Genomic DNA, 25,447 nt, shown 5'->3' with positions numbered 1-25,447 from the left:
ATTCTAGCAGGCAGATTAGCATTTGTAAGTTTACATCTGGAAGGACTTTCTCTCTTAGTTTTTGCTTTTGGAGAAAGGGAATTTCCAAAATAGTATAGATGACTTTCTTTTTTAATTTGCTTTTAAAAATCTCTTGAAAAGCATAACAAAATGAAAAATGATTATGTCCACATGGGTAAGCTTATTAATTGTGACTATCCCTATGGAAGTTTTGTACCCATATATCTTATGATGGAGAAAGAAACCCACAATTGGGGTGAGACAACTATTAAACATCAGCAAACTCTCAGAATACTTTTGTTATGCTAAGAGAATCACCACAGAATCAATCAATGTTTCTCATGTGGCCAAGCAGTGATGATTTTACAGGAAGTTAGTTATCTCTTCCTGGCAGATGGGTTGTCACTCCCTGTCCCTTCCTCCCTCAGGTACACACAAGGTGGAGAGAATTTTGTTTTCGTCTCCTGGGAATGAAAGTACAGAAGGATAAAAAATAAATGCAGAACAAAAGAATACTCCAACTTAGATTTAAACAGCCATTAATCTAATAATTCAGGCAAAATGAATCTTTGGAGCAAAGCTCTTTTTGAAATGTGTGGGGAATGGTCTATTTAAAAATTGATGTGCTAAGGGGGACAGTCTAGGGACTGCTGCAGATACTGGCTACTCTGTTCACAAAGGCTCAGGAAAAAGAAGGCTCTCTTCAGCAGATGAATAGCAACATTGACTGTCTTTGAGGCCAGTAATTGCCTTATTCCTCCATACAAAAATTTCAGCCAGAGGAATCCTCCTTTAAGCAGAGCACAAATGATGTGGTACATGCTTAGACAGATAAAGTGTAACTTACCTTGGGCTTATTTAATTATTCCTGGTCCATGGACTTTCTGGAAAAAATAACCAGAATACAGAATACTACCTTATTACAGATTTAAATAAAAGGCTCATACCTCTGTTAACTTCTTTTTTCTTAATCGCATAATGTGTTAAAATTGGCTATTAACCAACAGAAGAGTAGAAAGGTTAACACACATATTCTTAAAATTTATAATTAAAAGGAGCATGAAATCCTGATTGTAACAGAGGAAATGTAATTTATTATTTCTTTCCTTTTTAAATACCTGTATGGTTACATATTAACATTTTAATGGCAAAAGCAATAAAAATAATTAAAAGCACATTTAGTTCCTGTTCTGCCCCATTTCGTTAATTTGTACTCGTTATTTTTTCTTGTGAAGGAAAAGTTATAAAATTGATATCTTACCCGCAGCTACCTCTTTATGATATTAAATTTCTATATATAAAAATGGTATTAGGAAAATATTCTCCTACACAAATACTATGCTTAAACTTAAAATAATAAGAGACTATATCTCTATCTCTCCTATTTAAAGGGCAGCATTGAAATTTTTACAATAAATGCTTAATTTTCAAAGTTTTTTATATTTATTTCTTTTAGAGTTCATTGTTCCTCATAGATGCTCACCAAATAAATGTATGGAGAAAATCATGTTTTTATTTATGTAAATTGTCTGTTTCTATTTCAATATGGGTTTTAACTCTGGACAAAGCCCAAGTTCTTTGGCTGAAATAACTCTTCCTAGCCACCAACTTTCCTGTGGCAACACTTCCTGAAAATGGGCACCTGCTTAACCTAACTGAGCTGGTTTTCGGCTTGGGAGCAGTGATGACTGAGAAGAAGGCAGTTAGTTAAGATAAGGAGACCGGGTAAATTGCCAAATTTTCCCCCAGATGCTCAGCAGCAACTAAAGGTCAGTTGTGTTATGAAGGGCAAATTAATAATGCTGGCCTTGAACTTCACTTGAAGCTGCAGCGATACTTGCTCTTTTCAAGCAGCTGTATTTTGCTTAACCTTTGTTTGGAATCTTAATTTGACTCCTGGGCAATTACAACCTTTAGCACCAGAAAAAGAAACACATTAAACACATCTTGAAGAGATAGTGGGGAGTGGGGGCTCCCTTTGACCTGGGGTGACATTTGTCCATCTTTTATATCTAACCTTCTTTTTATCTAGATTTCTAACTGAGGAAGGGCCAGAATAGAATTAATCTTCCCCATATTTAACGTTTAACACCAGGGCTGATCTCTCTTCCCTAGATTCCTTTCACATTTAACAACTTGCACCACAATGTTGAGTGTTTTAAAAAACATTTTATTTTCTCTTTTGTTCCTCTATTGTCTAATGAAATTCTACTCTTCCCCAATAGATTGGCCTTTACTGGCGGCAATTAGTTCATCTGGAGTCCTTACCTTCTGTCTTCCCACCTTTCTTTCTCTTTTCTTTCCTTCCATCCATTTAATATCTGGACATCTCCTTGAACAATAAACTGAAGCCATCCTTTTACAATGAGGCTAGTTTGTTAAATATTAGTTAGGGCATGCATAGAAGAGAATATATGTGCAGCCCGTTCATCTCCTGAAATCAAATTTTAAGATAATTGGCTTCTTAGCAATTTATACCGGTTAACCATCCCCAGAATTTTAGGGTTATATTTCCAATTTGTAGATCTCTGACATTCCTTTAGTGTTCTTTGAACCACAAAGATATAGCATTTGAGATGGCTTAAGAACTGCACTCTTAGAATGCGTTTCTCTGTAGATTTCAGGTGAAGATAATTACTTCATCTCTGAGTCCACATGTTGCTGAGATACATCCTTATTCTCTATTCAGAACATAAAGTTGAACACAGTGGTTTACTCCACATATTTTCAGAATACATAATATGTGCTTTACCAAGTGCTAGGGATGCAAGGATGGGTATGAATTAGTTTCTGTCCAGGAAAAACTCAGTTCAGACTTAAAGATGATTATAAATATAGTAAGTATAAAGGAAGATTAATAATCCTGATAATATATCTTAGGCATGAATAATTAGGTTTATAATTATGCTTGTATAGATTAAGTCAATTAATTGTGTATGTAACAGAGCTAGTAAGTAGATAAATGGAGAATGAACTTTGGGTATACTGACTCCCAAACCTCTAAGCCATAATGTGTTCACCAAATTCATGTGACTCTGAAATGGATCATTTTAGCTGTTCCAGAACTAATCTCTATGGTAGAGGACTTAATCTCTATGTTGAAGGTTTTCAAACTTTCTTGTGCACAGGAATCATCTGCAGTTTGTTAAAACAAAGATTTCTCAGCTCCTCCCCAGAAACTCAATAGGTCTGGGTTGGGGATAAATAATTTGCATCTGTACAACCCCACAGGTGACCCCAGAGTTGAATAGCACTGATCTCAGGGAATGCGTTTCAAACTTCAGTATGCAGCAGAATCACCTGGAAAGCTTATTAAAATAAATTGTTGGGTCTGTTCAGGCCCAGGAAATTCAGAAGCTCTGGGATAGACTGAGTCATTTTTATATCAAACAGCTTTCAAATGATGCTGAATGTGGTGGGTATTCATGGCCTACATGAAGGTAAGGAACCATTTAAATGGGTAGATAGAAACAAGCTATCAAGAATCCAGATCTGAAAGATGTAAATCCTTGGATCAAGTTTTAGATGCTACGTTGTAGCATGGCATTCTCTCAGCAAAGCCGAACAAGAGCAGGAACCTGAATAGTACGAATCTGAGGGGCATGTTAAGAATTGGTAGATACTATAAATAGCAACTGATATTAACATTTATATATACACAGAAGATAGTATTTTCTTTTTTATGATTTTTTTCTATGCATCCTCTTATTAACATCAACATATAAAGTTGATAGAAAATTTGAATGATACAAAAAGTATCACTGAGATCACTATATGTGGTATTCACAAAGAGAAATGAGGTGGTTAAGGGTTAAGGTCTGAGAAACTCCACATGTGAGAGATATTAGAGAAGTGATTGAAAATAGAGGATATATAACAAGAAAGTGTGGTGTCAGAGAAACAAGAGAAAGCCCTCCCGAAAGGTTTGCGCAGCAAGCAGATTGGTAATAGAATGTAGTGGAAAAAAACTGACACCCTTATTTAGTTAGTACCATGTCTTATTGAAATGTTGTATGCAATTTCAATTGCCCTTTCTTTCAGAAAAGGTGTGGTGAGAAAGTAGAAACCAAAATATAAATCTGCCTATTTATGTTTCTGGTCATGTAACTTTTTTTCTTTAAAATACAGTTTGCTTCTCATCTTTTCCTAAATACCATATGTTTTTTTTTTTTTTTATTAGCATGGATTTATATTTTTATTTATTGAGTGCTGGAGATCAAGCCCAGGGCCTGGCACATGCTTACCATGTTCTCTACCACTAAATTATTTCCTGCTGCTTTTACTGTGCCAGGGTGTAGCATTTACAAACAAAAATGCCATGAAACTTTCTACCTTCTCTATTGTGACTTTTTTTTTTTTGAGGGGGATGTACTGGGGCTTGAACCCCGGGATGCACAACCAGTGAGCCATCCCCTGCCAGTTTTCGTATTTTATTTAGAGTCAGGATCTCACTGAGATGCTTAGGGCCTCACTAAGTTGCTGAGGTTGGCTTTGAACTCTTGATCCGATCCTCCTGCCTCAGCCTCCCAAGCCACTGGCTTTTTCTCAAGTAGACATTCACTTGGTTGCTGCAGATACTTACCAGTTACCAGAGCTCACATGAGGCTCTGTAAATTAGTTGTTGGTTATTTATTTGATGTGTCTGTGAAGGAAGGAGGGCCGGAGATTCCTAGTTTGCTTCCTTTCTCACACCAGACCTCCTTATTTGTATTTTAAAAATAGTTTTAGTTGCTTTTTGAAACCATAATTATGTTCAGAATCATAGATGCTTACTTATGCTTACTTACCCCTGAACCAGACCTCTAAGACATGACATGAGAAATGTAAAACTAATACTACATACTGTATTGATGATAGCTGTCATCTTTGTTTTTAATTTAATGGTAATTCTCTAGGATCGTGTCACCAACAATCACATAAAGGGAACTGGCCAACTGTCAAATTACTAACTCAAGGTTTTCAAAGTCAAACTGGATAAACATTTTCTAATTATGCCATAAAAGCATATTTCAAAGATTCAGTGTTTATTCCAGGTATCTTTTTTTTAAGAGAGAGAGAGAGAGAGAGAGAGAGAGAGAGAGAGAGAGAAATTTTTAACATTTATTTTTTAGTTTTAGGTGGACACAACATCTTTATTTGTATGTGGTGCTGAGGATCGAACCCAGCGCCCCGCGCATTCCAGGTTAGCAGGCTACCACTTGAGCCACATCCCCAGCCCTTAGGTATCTTTTATAAAGTCTTAATTTGAAAATTCTGCACTTCTGTAATGTCATGAGACAATTTAGAAAATTTGAAATTATTTTTACTTTGTTTTCAGATTAAGTATGAATGTCTTTGGACTATTTATGAACTATCAATAATTGAAAATTGTACTATTGAAAATGTGAAAACTCAGTAAAATAAAAATAAATGAAAAATAATTCAAAATTTTTAGCTATTAAACAGGAAATGAATTGATAGGAATATTTTGTTTCATTTTAAAAAATGAGGAATTTTATCAAATTTGTCCTAGAAAAGATTGAGTCTGTGTTTGTGAAGAATTAAGTAGATCAGAAGGGTATTGAAGCAAAAGAGTAAGTACAGGAATGAGGAAAACAAGTGAAGAATAAGTTTTTGGATAACTGGTGTGATGATGTTGAGAAACAGGCTAAAAAATTCCTACAATGAGTGCTAACACTCACTGAAGATCTAGTACATCTTTTAAAGCCTGAATAAAGATATTTAAAAAAAAAAAAAACTTTTCAGTGCTTCTTAGACATGTGGTTGAAGAAAATATATTTGTATTAACACACCCACAATCAATTTAAAAACATAATTTCAACATTTCACTGATTTTTTCTTTTATTTTTTTTTCTAAATATCAACACTTAGAGATTTTTTTTCAATGTAGAAGGACTATATTTCTTCCGGGACAGATATGGCAGATGAATGCATCATTGTTTTCCAAAAGAAAGTATAAATGGATTATGATTAAATTTAAAATAAGCAAATCTGGATGCTCTGTATATTACCTTATTTTTAGAGAAAACAAATCTGATGGTTAAGCTTTTTTTCCTTATTTGCTAAATGAAATGACATAGAAACCTTGCTCGTCATATTTTGTTGTTGTTTTTATTCCTTTTTATTATGAATTCTGGTATCATTCTCTTTCCACCTGGAGAAATTAAAAATTCCGTGGGATTTTTATAAACTATCTTCATAGTAGTCAGGCTTTTCCTATAAACTCAACTTCTCTGAAGAGTGTTGAATAATTTGATTGGCAATAGATATAATATGAATAGCTAGGTTATAGATCCATTTTGGTTTGGTCAGTAACATTAATGAGGTTTTCATCAATCACAGTACTAAACATAATCTGAAATTGAAGGGAAATATAGTCATAGGGCTGCTCAGCTACAGGGATACATACTAAAATTTGTGTCCCTCTCCAACTTTGTTACTGGGCAAGCATCATAAATTATACTACATAAACCAATATGATATAAATTCCTATACACCTAGGCTGTATCTACCATGTTATAGGTAATTTGTTATTGACCTAAACATCATCATTCAGTGCATGGGTTATATCTCAACTGATGCCTTCACCAATTAGAGAACTAATTTACAAAAGTAGTACTGCATATGGGTATTTATAGTATTTGTTCTTAAAACTCCCAAACTCTCTGATATCATAACACAACACTGACTCTCTTCTGCATCTATAACATCTAGATGTGGGACTCTGTACATATTTCACATCTTAGGCTGCCACACAGCATCATACATTTTCTGTGGCCTGCAAGGTGCAATTGATTGCTTTCAGATGTTGAGTGATAGAAGATCATCAAAAAGCAAATTGATCATGACTACTTTCCCCAGAAATAGAGGTTATCATTGAATGAGGTTGTCTTTTCAAGAGGGAGCTTGAAGAATGGAAACAATTTCAGAATTCAAGCATCAGATGAATAATGCTAAAAATAATTGCAGTTGACTTAATCTTAAGCAATTAATCACAATTAAAAAGTTTGCTGTCATTATGTATTTAACCCATGGTCCTGAATTTCTACATACCTTCCTATCTTTGTTTTCACCACATAATTAATTGGGTAATTTTTTTCTAGGTATCTCTTCTAAGAATCTGAGATCGTTAAGTGGTCTCAGGAATCAAAGTTGTCTGAAAAGCAATTCTTATTTTAAGAAGTTAATAACTAAAACAGGGATGTGATGAATTATTGTACATGATTTTAATAGCAATTACTACACCACCACCATTAGCATAATGTTGCTATCATTCATTCATTTCATTGTCATTCAGTCAATGATATTTTATGATCTGAGAAATAAGTCTGTGAGGTGATAGGAACATAGAAAAGAACAAAATGAACTAGGTTACTAAAATTGTGAGGTCCCCCGAAGCAAATAAAATAAACATTTAAAGAGATTACTGTATATTATTAAGATGAATGTCAAATAAAACATATGTATGGTATACTCCAAATATATATGCATGAATATTATGGAATATTTAATATATTATACAATATATAATGAATAAAATAAAGCTGAATGCAAATATAGAAGGAGACAAGGCCTCTTATGTTAGAAAAATTAGTCAGACAAGACTTCCCTGAGACAGGAGCACTAGGGAGGAGCCTTGAATGATGAAAAAGAGTAACTCTCACCGAGTATATTGAAGGAGAACAAAGAACTTAACAAGTAGTGAATTTTCTTATTGCATACTGTGGTATGGACTTTATATGACTTTAATCCTCACAATATTTAAAAATAATATTCCAGTTACTCAGATTTTTTTAATAAAGCAAACTGAGGCTTAGAAATATCTTTGCAATCTTACAGCTATTAAATAGCAGAGTGGGATCATGCCTATTGTTACAATGGACTTTCAGGAAGAAAAATCATGTTTGGCTTACATAATTGGGAAAGACTCCCAGGGGAAGAGACACATGAGCAGAATGTGGAATGATTGACAAGGTCAATAATTAGATGTATATGAAAAATGTATCGGTTTTTGTCACTGTGAGAAAATATCTAAGTGAACAACATATAAGATGGACAGGTTTATTTTGGTTCATGGTTTCAGAGCCTTCAGTTTAAAACCACTTGGTACTAATGTCTTTGGGCCTGTGGCTAAGTACATCATGGTGGGGATCATGTGGCAGAGGAAATAGATTGCCAAGAAGGGGCTGGGCATGCCGCCAGTGACCTAACTTCTTTCCACTAGGCTCCACCTCTTAAAGGTCCTACCACCTTCCAATAGTACCACATAGGCAGTCAATCAAGCCTTTAACATATGGGCCTTTGGGGGACATTCAAGATGTAGACTATAACAAAAGGGATTGGATGAAACCAAATTAGAAATGGAATGGTGATATGAATGTCATTTGAAACTCCTGAAGCAAATCTAGGGAATGGTAATCAGATAGTATGGGGTTACAAGTTCTTTCTCCAAAGGAGACAATGCTGAAGTTTAGATAAAGACAATTACTTGTCTAGACTCACACATTTGTGTTTGATCATTTACATGGGGTGAAATGTAAAAGGACTTTAGAGAATAAAATCACATAATGAAAGCGTGCTTTTGAAATATTATTGTAGTATACAATGTAAGAGGATGGAAATGACAGAATCATTCTGAGAGATCAGCAAGTCAGCAATCATTAAACAGGGACTTCTACATGCCGTAGGCATTTATGAGTCATTTTAGAGAAGCCATTCATTTTTATGCAAATCACCTTATGAACAGAAAAATTCTTCTCATTCAAACACATCTTATTTTTAAAATGATATACTTCCATAGGTGGCTATGACTGTGAAAATATTAATTTATTTGAAATAATTACCGAATTTAGAGTATCACTGTAAATTTTCTAAGGTATTGTGCCACTATATGGTTCCAAATAATTCATTGATTTATTGATTTATTAATTCACTTATTTGAGAAATATTTATCTTTAGACAAAGAATATTATATTAGTTAAGATTATAGTCTTTGTAGCCAGACTTTATGGACAGGACCCCTATCTCTCCCATTTGTTAACTATAAGCAGATAGTAATTAATGTTTCTAAATCCCATTTTTTCTCATTTGCAAGTCTGTCAAAATAATAGTAATCTCATAGGATTATTTTGAGGATTATGTGATATTGTGAATATGAAATACTTAGTAAAATGCCAGGCATACAGTAAGATATCTAAATCCCTGTGTTAGACAACATTTCAGACATTACATGGTATTATCATATTCAAACATTGGAATACACAGTCAGAAGTCATTTCTCTGCAGGTCTATCAGTAGTTACAGTGGCAGTGCATAAAGATCAGAATCGGTAGATTAGAATCTGTGATTTTTTTCTTCTTGATTCTTTTACTGGAATGAAAAGTCTGTTATAATTGCTAAATTCCTATTATTTTTCCTTGAACTGTGAAACAATAGAACCTGTTTAGAGTTACTAAGAAAGTGTTTATTGTTCTTGGCTCAGATGCCCACATGATGTTGGTCCCTGCCCCTCTTTTACTCTCTTAGATCTTAATCAGTGTTTCACCATTTTCAGAGCCATTGGTGACTTTGATTCACAACAGCAACCCTCCTACTTTTATTCTGGCTTACAAGGATCCTTGATATAGGGTGTTACTGTGGGGAATCAAGGAGAATCAAGCATACATCTTCTGATGAAGGAACTCAAAAGTTTCTGCAAGAATTCCTCATTCCAGATAAGGGTATATGATCATAAGACAACTGTGGCTTGACATGAAGTTGCTACTCTAAACCTAAGAATTTGGGAAAGCCACTTTCTTTATTTGTATGGAAAATATGAATGAAAATTATAAACAAAGTACAAGAGGAATAGAGGTGTTAGAAAATAAACATTATTTGAAATTAGGTGTAGAGTGAGTCATTAAAAAAAATAACAATGCAATTGACCTTTACTAGATTTAGTTCATCAGAATGAAAGACAAACTGTGGTTGATGAGAGAAGGGGGACCCCAAACAAAAACTCCTCTGCTCAGATTCTTCTTGTTTTATTGAATCATTTCAATTTCATATCTTTATGACAGAATTCAATGCCAAAATCACTAGGTGAAAATTGGCAACAATATTTTAATCTGTGAGTCACAGGAAGACATTTACAAACTATTAAAATGTTTCTATCCTGTTAATCTTAGTTTAAATCAAAGCTGTTCTGTGGCTTCTTGTATGATTAATGCACACATAGTGAACTAAACACCTTCATGTTTTTCCCAGAATGAAGTAGCTACTTCTAATTAAAGAAAATTTTGCCTGGAAAGGATGTAGAGTTTGGGGAATGGAGTAGGAAGAAAGATATGAATACTCATTGTTTTTAAACAATATTGAAAAAAAACCTGACCTTCATATTAAATCAATGTTGTCCGTGCTTTGCTTTGGTGAACTGTGGTTATATATTTCCTTTCAACAGAATAGAGCAGAGATCCATTGAAAAATGAAAATCCTTATTGCATACATTGTGAGAGGTATTCAAGTTTATCTTTCCCCATCCATCTTACCTCCTTGCCAATATCATGTGTATTGCCCACTGAGACAACAGCATCAATATTGATAGAGAAGCACTTATTTAATCTAGTTACTATGTCTTGTTGGTTTTTATGAATGGTGGGGATGTTTAAAAAGAACCTGCTGTGTTGATCAATGAGCACTGTTGTGCTGTGAGGAGCATTTGGGGTGATTTCCCCATTTCTAATCTTTTCCCCTATCCACTTAGAAAAGTAGTTGACTGTGCTTCAAAAACAGTTGTATTTAAATCTATTGTGGGTTTCATTGTAGCATGGATAAATGTAAATTGACTCACTTTATTTCCATAATTATTTTGCAGAATATTTTGGCTATCATCCTGGTGTTTACAGTCAATTCATTCAAACACCAGATATATTTTCGACAGTAGGCATTAAGTTCTGATGGGTTATCTTCAGAGAAATCCGATTGCCCCCCAAAAGATAGCCATTTATAATATATGCACCTTTGAATAATTAAATGAGTTACCAAAGAGGAAATGGATTCTAATCAGCACTCAAACTGTGATTGTGCCATGCACTGAATCATTCCTTTATGAATATATTTCTCTTGGAGCATGTATAATTATGAAATTTCTTTTTTTTCTATCTCGGTAGGAACTGGGAAGTAACAGCCCTCCACAGAGAAACTGGAAGGGAATTGCTATTGCCCTGCTGGTGATTTTAGTTGTATGCTCACTCATCACTATGTCAGTCATCCTCTTAACCCCAGGTAATCTGTCTTTATTCCTCTCTTATGATGGTATTGTGGATGATAATTTCACATTCAAATGCCTTAAAAGGGTAGCAATATGTGGTATCTGAGGACACATTAGCATTGGATGGATTTTTTTAAAAAAGCATAATCAGACATTTTGCAAATGGCACAGTAATTTTGAAGTTCAAGTATCATGCAGATTTTTTTGGAAACTGAAAATGTAAAATATATAAATTGAGAATGCCAAGGAGGTCTTTAGTCTCTGTTGCTACTTAGAGAATTATTATGTTTGTCAGTTTTCTAAACGTATGAGACATTTGACTTTTAGTGTGGGTTGAAGATGAGGGAGTGGAGTCTAGAAATGTCTGTCTGTGGATAATAACCCATTTTTTTAGAAATGGAAAGAGAGGATTTGACAAATAGAATATCAAATTTTTAAAAAATAACAACTGACTTCTCTAAATGCAGGTATCTCTGTATCTCTTCCTCTGTCTTATTTTTCTTTTTCTTTTTTTCCTGAAGATTTTAAATTCTGTGTTTTATCCCTACTAAAGAATTTCTCTAAATTGCCCTTGCAATGATCTTTGGACTGTGTTCTTCAGATTAAAGAGTTTAACATGAATATAGAAGTTACAAATCGACTTAATTCTTCCATGGGTACTATTTCAAATCACAAGAGTTTTACTACTATTTAATAGGTGTTAACAAGGAAGGCAGAGATAAATTCCCTGAACTGTCTTCCAGAAACAGATAAATCTGGCAGATTGCTATGACCTACCCAATTGCCTTCTTCAAAGATTCAATGTCCACATATGGTTCAGTATTATGAAAAACAGTCATTTCCACAATAAGATTGATCTACTCCAAAAATTAACTGATAGTTTAAAGTTGTAGCTTGTTGTTGAATGCTGTTTATTTACACCTCAGTTCCTGGCTTTGTTATTATATAAGCTCCTTAAACACACTGTGCATATTTTCCGAAGTACAAAATGTGATTAACAACAGCTCTTTTTCAGAGTCATTTAGTCAAGTAATTACAGTGACTAATTATACAAATGGCAGTTATCGATTGTTCCAATGTGGTGCTTGGTGAAATATTCCATCTTTGTAAAAATATTGGCTTTGAAATATATAAACTGCCAAAAATGTAGCTTGTCATTTTTATTTAACATATGAGGAGACTGAGAAAGGACTTACGGGAGCCCAGAGGGAGGAATGAGGAGAGAAAGGTAATTGAAAAAAGAAGAAAATTTCCTGGTAAGAGCTGGCTTATCCAGCATTCTCTTCAGGAACCTTCTCTTAACTGCCTCATTTGTACATCTGTGGTACAATGTAATTCAGCAATGCAGTGGCTCCAAGTTGCTGCAGAATGCCAGGAATCTTTGCTAAAGGAAGATGAGCTTATGTTCAGATGGTGTTTCACTTAAACATAGGAATTTTAGCATAATTACACAAAATGAATGGCTTGGTTTTGCTGCCTTGTGTTGGTGGCTATTAAGCAGATGGAAGGTATTGGTGCCATCATTCCTGAGTATTTCTCTTGAACTCCTATCTTCAGACCTTATTCTAGTATCCATATCCCAGTATATCAACCTCATATTTTCTTTTGTTTTGTTGAGTGAGACACTGGGAGTCCCTGAAAATTTGGAATAACAAGTATACCATAGACATGGCTACTTATTAAATTAAACTTGATCTACCCAGCCTTTTCCATTTTCCACAAGTATAAAACCACAGTATGATTATATGCATTTTTCCATGCACTTGTTCATGTATTAAAGAAAGGGCTTAGAGGAAGATAAATTCTAGATAGAGTTCCAGCTCTGTAATTAACAAGATTTTTTTTTAAAACATGGCAAATTGTTTAACTTTTTATTTTATTTGTTTACACGAATGGAGCACAACTTTTTCATTTCTTTGGTTGTGCATGATGTAGACCTTCACCATTCATGTGATCATACCTATACGCAGGGATAATAATTAATAATGTCCATCTCATTCTGTCATCTCCGCCCAACACACACTACCCTCTCCTCCCCTCTCTCCCTTCCCTCCCTTCTGCTCCATCCAAAGTTCCTCCATTTTTCCCTTGGCCCCAGCCCATTATGGATCAGTATCCGCTTATCAGAGAAAACATTTGACCTTTGGTGTTTTGGCAATTGGCTTACATCAGAAATATTTAACTTTGCTTCTCATTTATTCATCTGTATTATTGGCATGTTATATAGTGCCAACTTTATTATTATGAGCATTAAATAAGATAATATTGTTCAACTATTTATTATAATACCTAGCACCACTGTTACTATTCCTCTGATTATCCCTATTTTCATTACTTACTGACCACTCAAAACTATGTCAAACATTGTGCTACATGAAGGGTATTTTCCAGAAAAAAAATATAAATTCTCTCAAGAAGATAGATCTTCTTCAAATTGAATTTTAAGTTATAACAAAAAAGAATGACTAAATGCTTAATCTGGAATTAATCTTATAGTGGTCTGATTGTTTTTTCATTTATTTATCCATTCATTCATCTAATAGATAAATGTGGAGATCTTCCCACATTTTAAGTCCTGTGGTTTTTGCATGCACTACTACTTTTTCATAGCTTTCCTCTCCAATCCTCTTCTTCTGCAGTCACAAACTATACAAATCTAGAAAACCCATGTACCCCAAATCCAAAGACTTCATTTTATATTACATTAGTCATCCAAATAAAAGTGGAAATTATTACTGAGATTTATAGTTTACCTAGAGCATTTAGCATATCCAAATGTCATTTGATTTCACTGCTATTTTGGGCAGGGATATTATTAAATTAAAAAAAAAAACATTAACTGGAGTGGGAAAACTATAGCTGTAGGAAGCAGACACCTGTGTTCTCCACCATCTGTTTGTAAAACTCATTGCCCCCAGGGACTTGGATGATTACATAAATAGATGAAAATGGGTAGATGACACAGGTTAGGAACTCATTGACCTGAGATCTAGCATGATGCCAGCCAAGTTACATGGTCTCTGTGTGGGCACAAGTAATATGTATAACCAGAATATCTACAGGTTGGTGCCTAAGATTTGAGCCATAAGCCTGGAAGCATACTTAGAGTTATCTAGTCTTTTTACCCTCATTGCCCAGAAAACAAAAAACCTGAGTTTAATTTTTAATATTTTTCCATATTTTTATTGGGTGCATTATAATTGCACATAATGGAAGATTTTCTGTAAAACCTATTGATCTTTTGTTTTTGAGTATGAAAGTGTGCATTGAGGCTGCTAATTACACTTTTGAAATAGAAAAACTTGTATGGAGTCCTGCATGCCTGTGGTTAGATTCTGGTTCTTTAATTGTATCTAGCCATCCTTTCTTCTCAGACTTGTGGTCCTTCAACTATACTAGAATAGACCCACAAGGGAAAACTCAGGCTAAAAAGATAATTGCACTCTTCCCTTTTAATCTGTTATACTAGTATGACACCGAAGTCCAGCTATCTTGTTAAAACCATCAAGCATATGGAGGTTTTCAACCAGGAAGAGAAATATGTCAGGAGGGGAAACTCCTGATACAATATTATTCAGCAAACTATACCTTTGTGTTCTAGAACTGACTCTAGACCAACTTTTCCAATAAGTGTGCAAATCAGAAATTCATATGACTTGTGTAGCTACATAATCTTGATCAAATCACATATTATCTTCTTTGCTATCAAACATGTTGGTCTATTTTTCTTTTTGTTAACATATACCTGAGATAATCAACTTACAAAATTTACTTTTGCTCACAGTTTTGGAGCTCCTGCCCAGGATTGGCAGACTCATTTCTTTTTGGCCTCTGGTGACAGGGCAGCACATCATAATGGGACTGTATGGCATATACAGTTGGGATGTGAAAGAGGAAGAAACCAAGGTTTTCCAATCCCTCCATTGACATGTGCCCACTGACATAAATTCTCCCACTAGGCCCCACCTTTTGAAGTTTTTACCACCCCTTGATAGTAGCAAACTAGAGACCAAAATTTTAACCCATGATGTTAGAAGAATATTCCAGCTTCAAACAATAGTTTCTGTATTTCATTGAAGTAAAGGATATCTGGTTTGCTAGACAATGCAGTGATCTCTTGAATTTTCTTCAAAAGCCTATTGTCTTTGACTTTATGTCTAATCTTTCAAGGCCAAGACAGAGTCACCATGTTGATTTACTATCTTGGATAAGGTTAAAATTGTAGAGTACTTAATGTTGTCTCCATTGTTAGCTCTAGCTCTTCCTTCTTTGGGAAATTTTCCATTCCTTTGGTATCCTGCCTAGATGAGCATCTGAGATTGTTCTATACAAGCCTATCAGAATGTAATAGAAGCCATGCATTTATGTAAGAGTTGTCAGAGCCCTGCTTTATCTCCATCAGACAAGACTTTCGTAGGGAACACACAGTCCCACTCTATAGATGTCTTCATTTTTTACTTCCAAGAGATTCTCCAATTTTAGGAATTTTTTAATTGGGTCCCTATGCCATGTTGGGGAATCATGTTTGCAGGTCAAGACTGCTGCAAGTGATATTAATGCTTAGTTAAGTCTCTGATATCAGATCAAAGATTAGATTCTTGATGTTATGCTGAGTTATTTCCTTTAAATCAGATATAGACCTAAGATGTAAAAGGAACCAGAGAAATAAATAAAGGAGGCCCTATCCAAAGAAATCCACAAAACAAAACAAAAACAAGAAGTCAACATTTAAGAAATCAACCTTTTTTTTTTTTAAAGAAATACCAGTTGTTGTTGTTTTTCCCTCTAAGGACTGCACAATCATTTCATGTAACCCTCATAAAAAACAGGCTTAACAAAGTAGAGCAATTTCCTAGATAACACTGAGGCCAGTGGATATGGATGACTTGGACAGCTAACCTGTGAAGAAGTATAGCAGCAAGAGTTGAGTAAGTTGACCTTGGCATCAAATTGACTTGGGCTCATATTCTGGCCTTGTCTCCAGGAATATGACATTGAGGTAAAGAATTGTCTCTCTTATTGCCTGAGACATCATATGGAAAAGCAATGATTTGACCCTTTGAATGAGTCTTTAGAAAGACTCATGTATCCTATTTATAAAAGGAGTGAAAGAGTTTATTTTCTAGAAAGGACTTGATAAGATTAATGACTTTATTGGATTAGTGACAGCTGACTTGTTGTTATTATACAAAAATTCAAAGTGAACTTACACTAGTTACTATTGTGCTCCTCTAAAATAATAGCTTCTAGTTATAGTTAGTTAAAATGTCCTGTTATATTATGTTGCTAACAATTTCTCAGCAGCTATAATTTAAAAGGTGCAATTTAGGCATCTGACCTGTGTCTTAAAATGTCAAAGCAACTATTAAACTATCCCATTATGATTTTATGAGGGGAAAAAATGTTTTACAGATTTTGAGATTTGCATTATTCACTTGTAAACATCAATATCAACCAAGATGCAAATTGTTTATTTTATTTTGTTGAATTAAAAAAGAGATTATGTTATATTGATTGGCATAATCTAATGTGTCTCTGCTTGTTTTTCCAAGAACAGCACAGATGAACTCATTTGAATGTAGCATTATCCAGGCATAATCAGCCTTCTAAAGAGAAAACAATGACAGATCCTAACAGTTTCCCCCCAGATAACGTGCATTGTTGTTGCTTTTTAAATAGACTTATCTCTGATGCTGAGTGAAAAATAATTTTCTCTGGCACTAATGGATTATGGATAGTTACATTTTTTGTCTTTGCTCTATAGTTGCATTTCTATTTTTAAGGCATAGCAGATTTGCTTACTCTCATTTTCTTATATTTTCCAGATAAAAAACAATTTTAGTTTGTTATAATGCATTTAGTTTTACAAGAGTCAGAAGAGAATATGTTTTAATCAGTAACATTATTACTGCTTTCAACAAGCCAGATATTGAACCACTCTTTTATTTATCCTCACATCATTGACATGAAATAGAGGCATTAATTTATTCATGTTCTACAATATTGCTTGAATCTTACAAGGTAATCTTCATTGACTAATGTCATATACAGAGAAGGTAGAAAAGTAGGAAAAATATCTCATACCCTCTTGGCTCTATCCCTGTGTTAACATCTTAATATAGGTTAAGATATATTCTTGTACCCCAAGGAAGATTTGGACAAAATATATTTTTAAATTCACACACAAAAAATCGACCTTATTTCTGGCCCTTAATTTTTTTTTAAAATGAGCAAAGTAATTCTGTATATTTCCTCCTTTGCTCTTCCTATAGTGGGAAAGGAATTCAGCAGTAGGTAGAGGAAGTGACAGATGAGAGAAATTGGTAACCATAAATGTAAATTCTCTATGAATTTGTATTTCAACTCTCATATTTTTTTCTGGAACATCAAATACCCACGATAAAATATAAGTACACATTTTCCTTGCTAAACTACATCATACAAAAATTATTTATATGTTGCTATACAACTTTATTTTCTCCTATTTTTTATTTCCCACCTCCTAATAAAATTACCTAATTCGGAAAAGTGATATGTGGTCTTTAAAATGAGGGTTTCAAGAAGCTAGTCTACCACCTGAGAAGAAAGGTTTTCATGAAAAAAAAAAAAAAAAAAAAAAAGATCACATCCAACTATCCCCTCCTCCTGGGAGAAAATATTGTAATATATGTTAACCACTTGTTTTTATGAAAGGGGATATTTTAATATGCCATTATTTGTCTAAATGCATTGGATGCCCTAGTTTATCTTGATTTTTTTTTGTTTTGAACTATAACTGATGTTATATCACAAAGATCACTTATTAACTGTAAGAAAAGATATCAGACATTTTCATATATAGATAGATCTGATGTATGGATGTCAGATGTCTATATATCTATTTATCTATCTATCTATATCTTATTAATGCTATTTTAACATAAGTAATGTCTAACATTTTGTTTTTATTCTAAAAAATTAAATTTTAGCTGGAGTAATTTCAATATTTTATATTGTTGCCGCATATTTGTCCACACTAGTTTTTAAATACATTGTTCAATTGAGTATAAAGTCCAATTGACTTAATTCTCTAGAGAAATGGGATTCAGTGAAGCTATCTTTCATATGTACCTGTGAGGCTACACTTTACACTTGTGGATCATAGTCTGGCCTTTGCATGGGGCAACCTGTGGCCTAATACTCACAGCTTAGCTGTCTTTCCTGGGGCTTTAACAGTAACTAAATAGCAGAGTTCTGGTTACTTGAATTATATTATGATTCCTACCGCATTTGCTATCTTTCTTCCCTGATGCATATACATGATGCTGATAATTAGTTTTAAATTTGGGACAAATCCATATATAATGAAATCACCTCTTTCAAAATAAACATTTTGGTGGCATCTTATACAATCACAAAATTTGCAGCCATTCCCTCTAATTCCAGAATATTCTCAGCACCTTAAAGGAAAACCCTGTATCCATTTGGTATTTATATCCTATATACCCCTTCCCTCAGTCCCAGGTTATCACAAATCTATACTTTGTATTTAAAGATTCATGTAATATGACTGGGCACGGTGGCACAGGCCTGTAATCTCAGTGTCCAGGGAGGCAGAGACAAGAGGATCCAGAGTTCAAAGCCAGTCTAAGCAAATGTGAGGCACTAAGTAACTCAGTAAGACCCTATCTCTAATAAAATACAAAATAGGGCTGTGGATGTGGCTCAGTGGTTGAGTAGCTCTGAGTTTGATCCCTGGTACCCTCCTCCACCCCCCAAAAAACAGATTTACTTAATCTGAGCATTTCATATAAATGAAGTCAAGTAATATGTGACATTTTTGTGTTTAATGTCTTTTAACTAGCATAATGTTTTAGAGGTTCCTCTGTGTAGTCACATTTTTCAGTTCTTCATCTTTTGTTAACCGCATAGTATTCCCTTATATGCATGCTCTACAATAGGTATATCTATTCATCCATAGATAGAAATTTGGACTGTTTCCACATTTATATAAACATGTATGTACATGTATTTTGTGGGGATGGTTCTTGCTTTTGATATTTGGGGTATACACAGAGGAATGGAATTGCTGGATTATTCCATATTCAACTTTCTGAAGAACTGTTGTCCACAGTAGTTGAGTCATCTTGCATTTCCACCTTCAATATACATCTGTTTAAATTTCTTCCAGTTCTCACCAATTGTTTTCTATTTATTTTTTTCATAGAAGTTCAAGGGGTGAGGAATGGCATCTCATTTAATTTGTACATGCAGTTCCCTGATGACAGTATCCTTAAGCATCTCCTCCTGTGCTTGTGGGGTAACTGTGTATTTTCTGTGAAGAAATATCTCCTCCAGTACATTGCTCACTTTAAACAGTTGTTTTTTTTTATTTTTATTGAGTTGTAGAAATTCTTTTTGTATTCTGGATCCTAATCTCCTGCCAGATGTATGATTTTCCAATATTTTTTTCTTTGATAATACAGGTTGTTTTTTTCAATTTTGGGTTATTGTCTTTAAATTCACAAAAATCCTTAATATACACCTATTATTCTTTTGGTTGCTGATGCTGGTGTTGTGTTTAAGAATATATTGTTAAGCATGAGGTCATAAAGATTTACCTCTAGATGTTTGAGAAGAGTGTTTAGATTAATTTTAGGGGGGTCATTGATCCATTTTTAATTTGCTTTTTGTATATGGTACAAAGCAGGAAGCTTGCTCTTTTTTCATTGGTTCTTTTTAGTTATACATGATAGCAAAATCCAATTCAACATAATTATATTTGTTTGTTTATTTGATTTTTAATGTGGACATCCATTTTAACTAGATCCATTTGTTGAAGAGATTGTTTTTCTCCCCTTTGAATATTTTTGTTTTTCTTGTTGATTGACCTTGGTCATAGATAAAATGAGTATTTCTGGGTTTGTGATTTTAATCCCTTTGTCTATATGCATGTCTATATATTCTTATGCCAGCACCCCAGTATTTTGATTACTGCAATTTTGTAATAAGATTTAAAATCTGGAAGTATGACTGTTCCAACATTGTATTTGTTCTTTTTAAATATTGCTTTACTCTTCTGGGCTCATGCTGTATGAAATCAAGAACTGGCTTTTCCTTTTCTGCATGAAAGCCCCTGGGGAGTCTGAGAGTGATTAGATTGAAACTCTATATTGCTTTGAATAATAATGTCATCTTGGAAATACTGGCATTCCAGTCCCTATGTAGAGAATATCTTTACATGTATTTTTGTCTTGTTTTATGTTAGCAGTGTTTTTTTTTTTATTTTTAAGTATAAAAATCTTTTACCTAGGTTAAGGTCATTTCTAGGTATTTCATTCTGTAGGCACTGTTGTAAAATAGAACAGATATTTAAGTGTCAATAATGTATTCATCAACTTTTAAAAATTCAATTATTATCTCTGGGATTGATCATTGTGGATCATGTTGTGTGGCACCAAAGGTAGTCTTACTGTTTTATTTACAAATTGACTTGTTATTTTTCTTTTATATTTGCTATGACTAGAACATTAAATACAGTGTTGTGTGGCAAAGGTGAAAATGAGCATCCTTTTCTTGTTTCTGATCATGGAGGAAAACTTTTGTTCTTTCACCACTGAGTATTCCTCTTATAGGGTTTACATAAGTGTCCTTTACTATTTGGGTGAAGTTAACTTCCAAATGCAGGTTTAAAAATGTGTTTATAAACTAAGGGTATTGAACTTTGTCAAATGTATTTTATTGATCATCTGGAATGATGATCCATTTTTTCTTCTTTTTTTCTGTTAAGTGTGATATTATATGGTTTTTCTTTTGGTGAGATACCCTTATATTCCTGGAATAAATCACAAAGGTTCATGGTATATAATCCTTTATGTATGCTGAACAGTTTGTCTTAATGATATTTGTTAAGAATCTTTGCATATATTTCATATGAGATGTTGATCTTGTTTTTTGTGCCATCTTTGCTTTGGTGTCAGAATAATTTTAATCTCATAGAATTAGTAAGTAATCCCTCTTTGTCTAGAAATACTGGTGTTATTCTTCATAAAATGTCTATTATAATTCACAGGATAAGTCACTTTGTTCTGGACTTTTCTTTTTTGGGTAGTTTTTGATTCCTGATGAATTTCTGTCACTATTTATTTACAAGTCTAATTAGATTATCTATCTCTTTTTGAGTCATTTGGGTAATCTGTGTTTTTTTTTAGAAAAAAATTCCATTTCATATAGGTTATCTAATTTATTGGAATATGATTGCTCATAGTATTCCTTCATAATCCTTATTTCTAAAAAAATTGTAGTCATGTCCTCACTTTCATTTCTAATTCCCAACCTCTTTTCCTTTTTAATTTAAAGTTTTGTTAATTTTGCTGATGTTTCTAAGCATTTAACTTTTAATTTTGTTGATTCTCTCCAATGTTTTTCTCTTCTCTACTTCATTTATTAACAATCTAGTAATCTTTATTATTTGCTTCCTTCTTTTAGCTTCCAATTTACTTACTTTTAAAATTTTCTTAACATATAAAAATAAGTTTTTGATACTTTTTTCTTTATATTAAAAGATTGCATATTCATAAATTTCCTGTTGATTATTGCTTCTAATGAATTTTTCATACACTTTTGAAGAATTTCATTTGTTCAAAATTTTTTTCTCATTTTCCTTTGGACTTCTTCTATGATCTAATATTCATTTAAAAGCATGTTGTTTTTTTTTTTAACAACTATGGAAATCAGTATGGAGGCTCCTCAAAAAACTAGGACTAGAACCACCATGTGGCCCAGCCATACCACTCCTTATTATTTATTTTTAAAAAATTAAGATCATCATACTATATTAATACATGCATTCCCATATTTAATGTAGCATAATTCACCATAGCCAAACTACAGAACAAGGCTAGGTGACCATGTAAGGATGGATGAATAAGGAAAATGTGGTATATAAATACAATGGAGTTTTATGCAGTCACGGAGAAGAGTGAAATTACGGCATTCGCAGGAAAATGTACGGGGTTAGAGAACATTATGTTAAGTGGAATAAGCCTAGGTCAAAAGGTCAAGGATTATATGTTTTCTCTCTTTCATATGTGGAAGCTAGAGAGATAACAGGAAAAGAAAGGTATGGGGAATATGATGAGAATCTGAAGGAAGTCATTAGAGAAAAAGGAAGAGGAGAGCGAAAGAAGAGATGCTGTGAAATACTATTGATCATAGTGTTTTGTTACTGTGTGTGCATGTATGTATATGTAAGAACAAATTTCACCATTATGAACAGCTATAATGTACAATATAAAAATGTGAAAAAAATAAAAAATTGTGAAAAAAATTATGTTGTTTATTTTACACATATAGGTGAGTTTTCTAGTTTTATTTCTGTTGTTGATTTCTATCTTGATTTCATAGCATCCAGAACAGATGATGTGTATAATTTCATTCTTTGATAATTTATTACGGCTAGTTTTGTCCTTTGATGTATGGTGTGTTCTGGAGAATTTTCATATGTATTGGGAAAATGTGTATATTCTGATGTTGTAGGGTGAAGTGTTCTATAATTTAATTTGTGTCTACTTGGTTTAAAGTGTTACACAGTATTTGTTTATTAATCCAAATATATATATTCCATCCATTCTTGCAAGTACAGTATTACATTTTCTAACTACTTTTGTGGAATTAGCTATTTCCTTATTCAATTCTGTATTTATTTGATTCATATAATGGCCTCATTCATTTGTGTTACTCTAAAAATGTTACTGCAGACTTAGTAATTTGTAACAATAGAAACTTATTTTACAATGTGGAATTTATGATTAAGGGAGCAGCAGGGTAAATGTGTAGTGAGGTCCGTTCTCTCTCTGTCATAAGATGAATTTTTTTTTTTTTTTTTTTTTTTTTTTTTTTTTTTTTTTTGCTACATCCGCTGAATGGGAGGAATACTGAATCTTTCCATGTTGGAAGAGACAGAAGAACTAGAAACCTTCCAACCTCAAGTCTTTATTTATTTATTGTTTTTAGATGTGCATGAGAATAGGGTATATTTTGACATATGCGATCCATTCCAATTTGGATCCCATTCTTGTGGTTGTACATGATGATGAGTTACACGGGTCTCATATTCATATATGAGCACAGGAAAGTTATTTCCAACTCCTTTTACTATATTTCCTATTCACATACCCCCTCCATTCCCTTTATTCATCTTTTTCGAATCCAGTGAACTTCTGTACTTCCACTCCTTATCCTCCTTTGTTTTGGGTTAGCATCCACATTTCAGAGAGAACATTAAGCATTTGGCTTTTTAGGACTGGATTATGTCCCTTAGCATAGTATTCTTCAGTTCCATGCCATTAATGGCAAATGCCATAATTTTATCCCTCTTTATGACTAATATTTCTTGTTGTGTATATCCCACATTTTCTTTGTCCATTTTTTTCTGTTGAAGGGCACCTAGGTTCATTCCAAAGTGTGGCTATTGTGAATTGAGCTGCTATAAACATTGATGTGGCTGTGCCACTGTAGAATGCTGATTTTAAATCCTTTGAGCATAAGTCAAGGAGTGAGATAACTGGGTCAAACAGTGGTTTCATTCCAGGAGTTCTAAGGAATTTCCATACTGCTTTCCAGAGTGGCTGTTCCAATTTGCAGTACCATCAGCAACAAATAAGTGAAACTTTCCCACCACATCCTCACAAAAGTTTATTGTTATTTTATTCTTCATAGTTGCCATTCTAACTGGAGTGAGATGGAATCTCAGTATAGTTTTAATTTGCATTTCTCTAGTTGCTAGAGGTATTGAACATTTTCTTCATATCTTTTTGTTCATTCATATTTCTTCTTCTGTGAAGTAACACTAAAGAAAGGAATTTGAAGAAGACCTTAGAAAATGAAAATCTCTTCCATGTTTTTGGATAGGTTGAATTATATCGTCAAAATGGCTATATTACCAAAAGTTCTATACATATTTAATAGAATTTACTTTAAAATTCCAATAATATTCTTAATAGAATGGGAAAAAACAGTCATGAAATTCATTTGGAAAAATAAAAGGTCCAGAATATTCAAAACAATCCTTATCGACAAAAGCAATGCAGGAGACATCATAATTCCAGACCTTAAATTATAGTACAGACATATAGTAAGAAAAATGTCATGGTATTAGCACAGAAATAGAATTGAAGACTAATGGAATGGAATAGAATATTCAAAGACATATCCACATAAATAGAGTTATCTCATAGAGAAATACCCACATAAATATAGTTTTCTCATACTAGAAAAAGATGTCATAATCATATATTGAAGAAAAGATAGCCTCTTCAGCAAATAGTGCTGAGAAAACTGGAAATCCATATGTAGTAGATTAAATTTGAACCCCTGTATCTGAAACTGCACAAAACTCGAAAGTGGATCAAGGACATTAGACCAGAGACCCTGTGCCTGCTAGTAGTGAAAGTAGGCCAACTCTCCCTCATGTTGACTCAGGAGTGGAATTCCTCAATAAGACTCCTAATGTACAAGAAGTAAAATCAAGAATCAATAAATGTGATAGCATCAAACTACAAAGCTTCTTAACAGCAGAGAAAACAATCAATAACATGAAGGAGAACCTACCGAATGGGAGAAAATCTTTACCATCTGCACCTCAGATAGAATATTAATTTCCAGGATATATAAGGAACTCAAAAAACTTAACACCAAAATATACATATATATAACCCAATCAAAAATGGGCAAAGGAGCTGAACAAGCACCTCAAGTCGTTTTCTAAGTATATACTTATACTCTTCATGAGAACAGAGCTTTTATGACTTTACTATCCATCAAATGCTTTCCTTCTTACTATTGTTGTACTGGGAATTAAATTTCAATAGGAAATTTGGAGGGGACATTATCCTTCAAACTTTAACATATAATTTGTGTCCCTAATGTTTGGTAGATCTATAATTGATAGTATATTTCTTATATGACTTCATCATTTTTTCAATATGTATCTTTTTCTTTGCCTCTTATAACAATTTTTTTTCTTAAAGACTATTTTGTCTTGTAGACCATTTTTTTATTTGAACAGATTAGCATAATATCAATCCATTCTTTTGTCAACTGCAGGATATTTTGTGGTACTGTTTCTTCAAATATTCTTTCTTTTCTTTTTTTCTGTTTGGTCTTTCTATGACTTTCATCATTCTTTTGTTTGTAGGCTGGTTGTTGCTTCATGTCTCT

The 25,447-nt window shown here is 33.4% G+C and overlaps 1 protein-coding gene across 2 annotated transcripts in view; it reads left to right on the top strand.

Annotated features, from left to right (window-relative positions):
- The window catches only part of Dpp10 (dipeptidyl peptidase like 10), a 1,278,687-nt gene that overhangs the window by 785,982 nt on the left and 467,258 nt on the right, over positions 1-25,447 (top strand). For both annotated transcript variants that reach the window (XM_015501723.2, XM_015501724.2), the window contains exon 2: positions 11,148-11,262. In XM_015501723.2, the coding sequence (XP_015357209.1) occupies positions 11,148-11,262 (115 nt within the window). The remainder of the gene's footprint in view (positions 1-11,147; positions 11,263-25,447) is intronic.

The sequence above is a fragment of the Marmota marmota genome, unplaced genomic scaffold (assembly GCF_001458135.2).
Source record: "Marmota marmota marmota unplaced genomic scaffold, marMar, whole genome shotgun sequence".
Taxonomy (NCBI): Eukaryota; Metazoa; Chordata; class Mammalia; order Rodentia; family Sciuridae; genus Marmota; species Marmota marmota.
The sequence above is the reverse complement of the archived record's forward strand: the minus strand, read 5'-3'. Positions and strand labels throughout refer to the sequence as shown.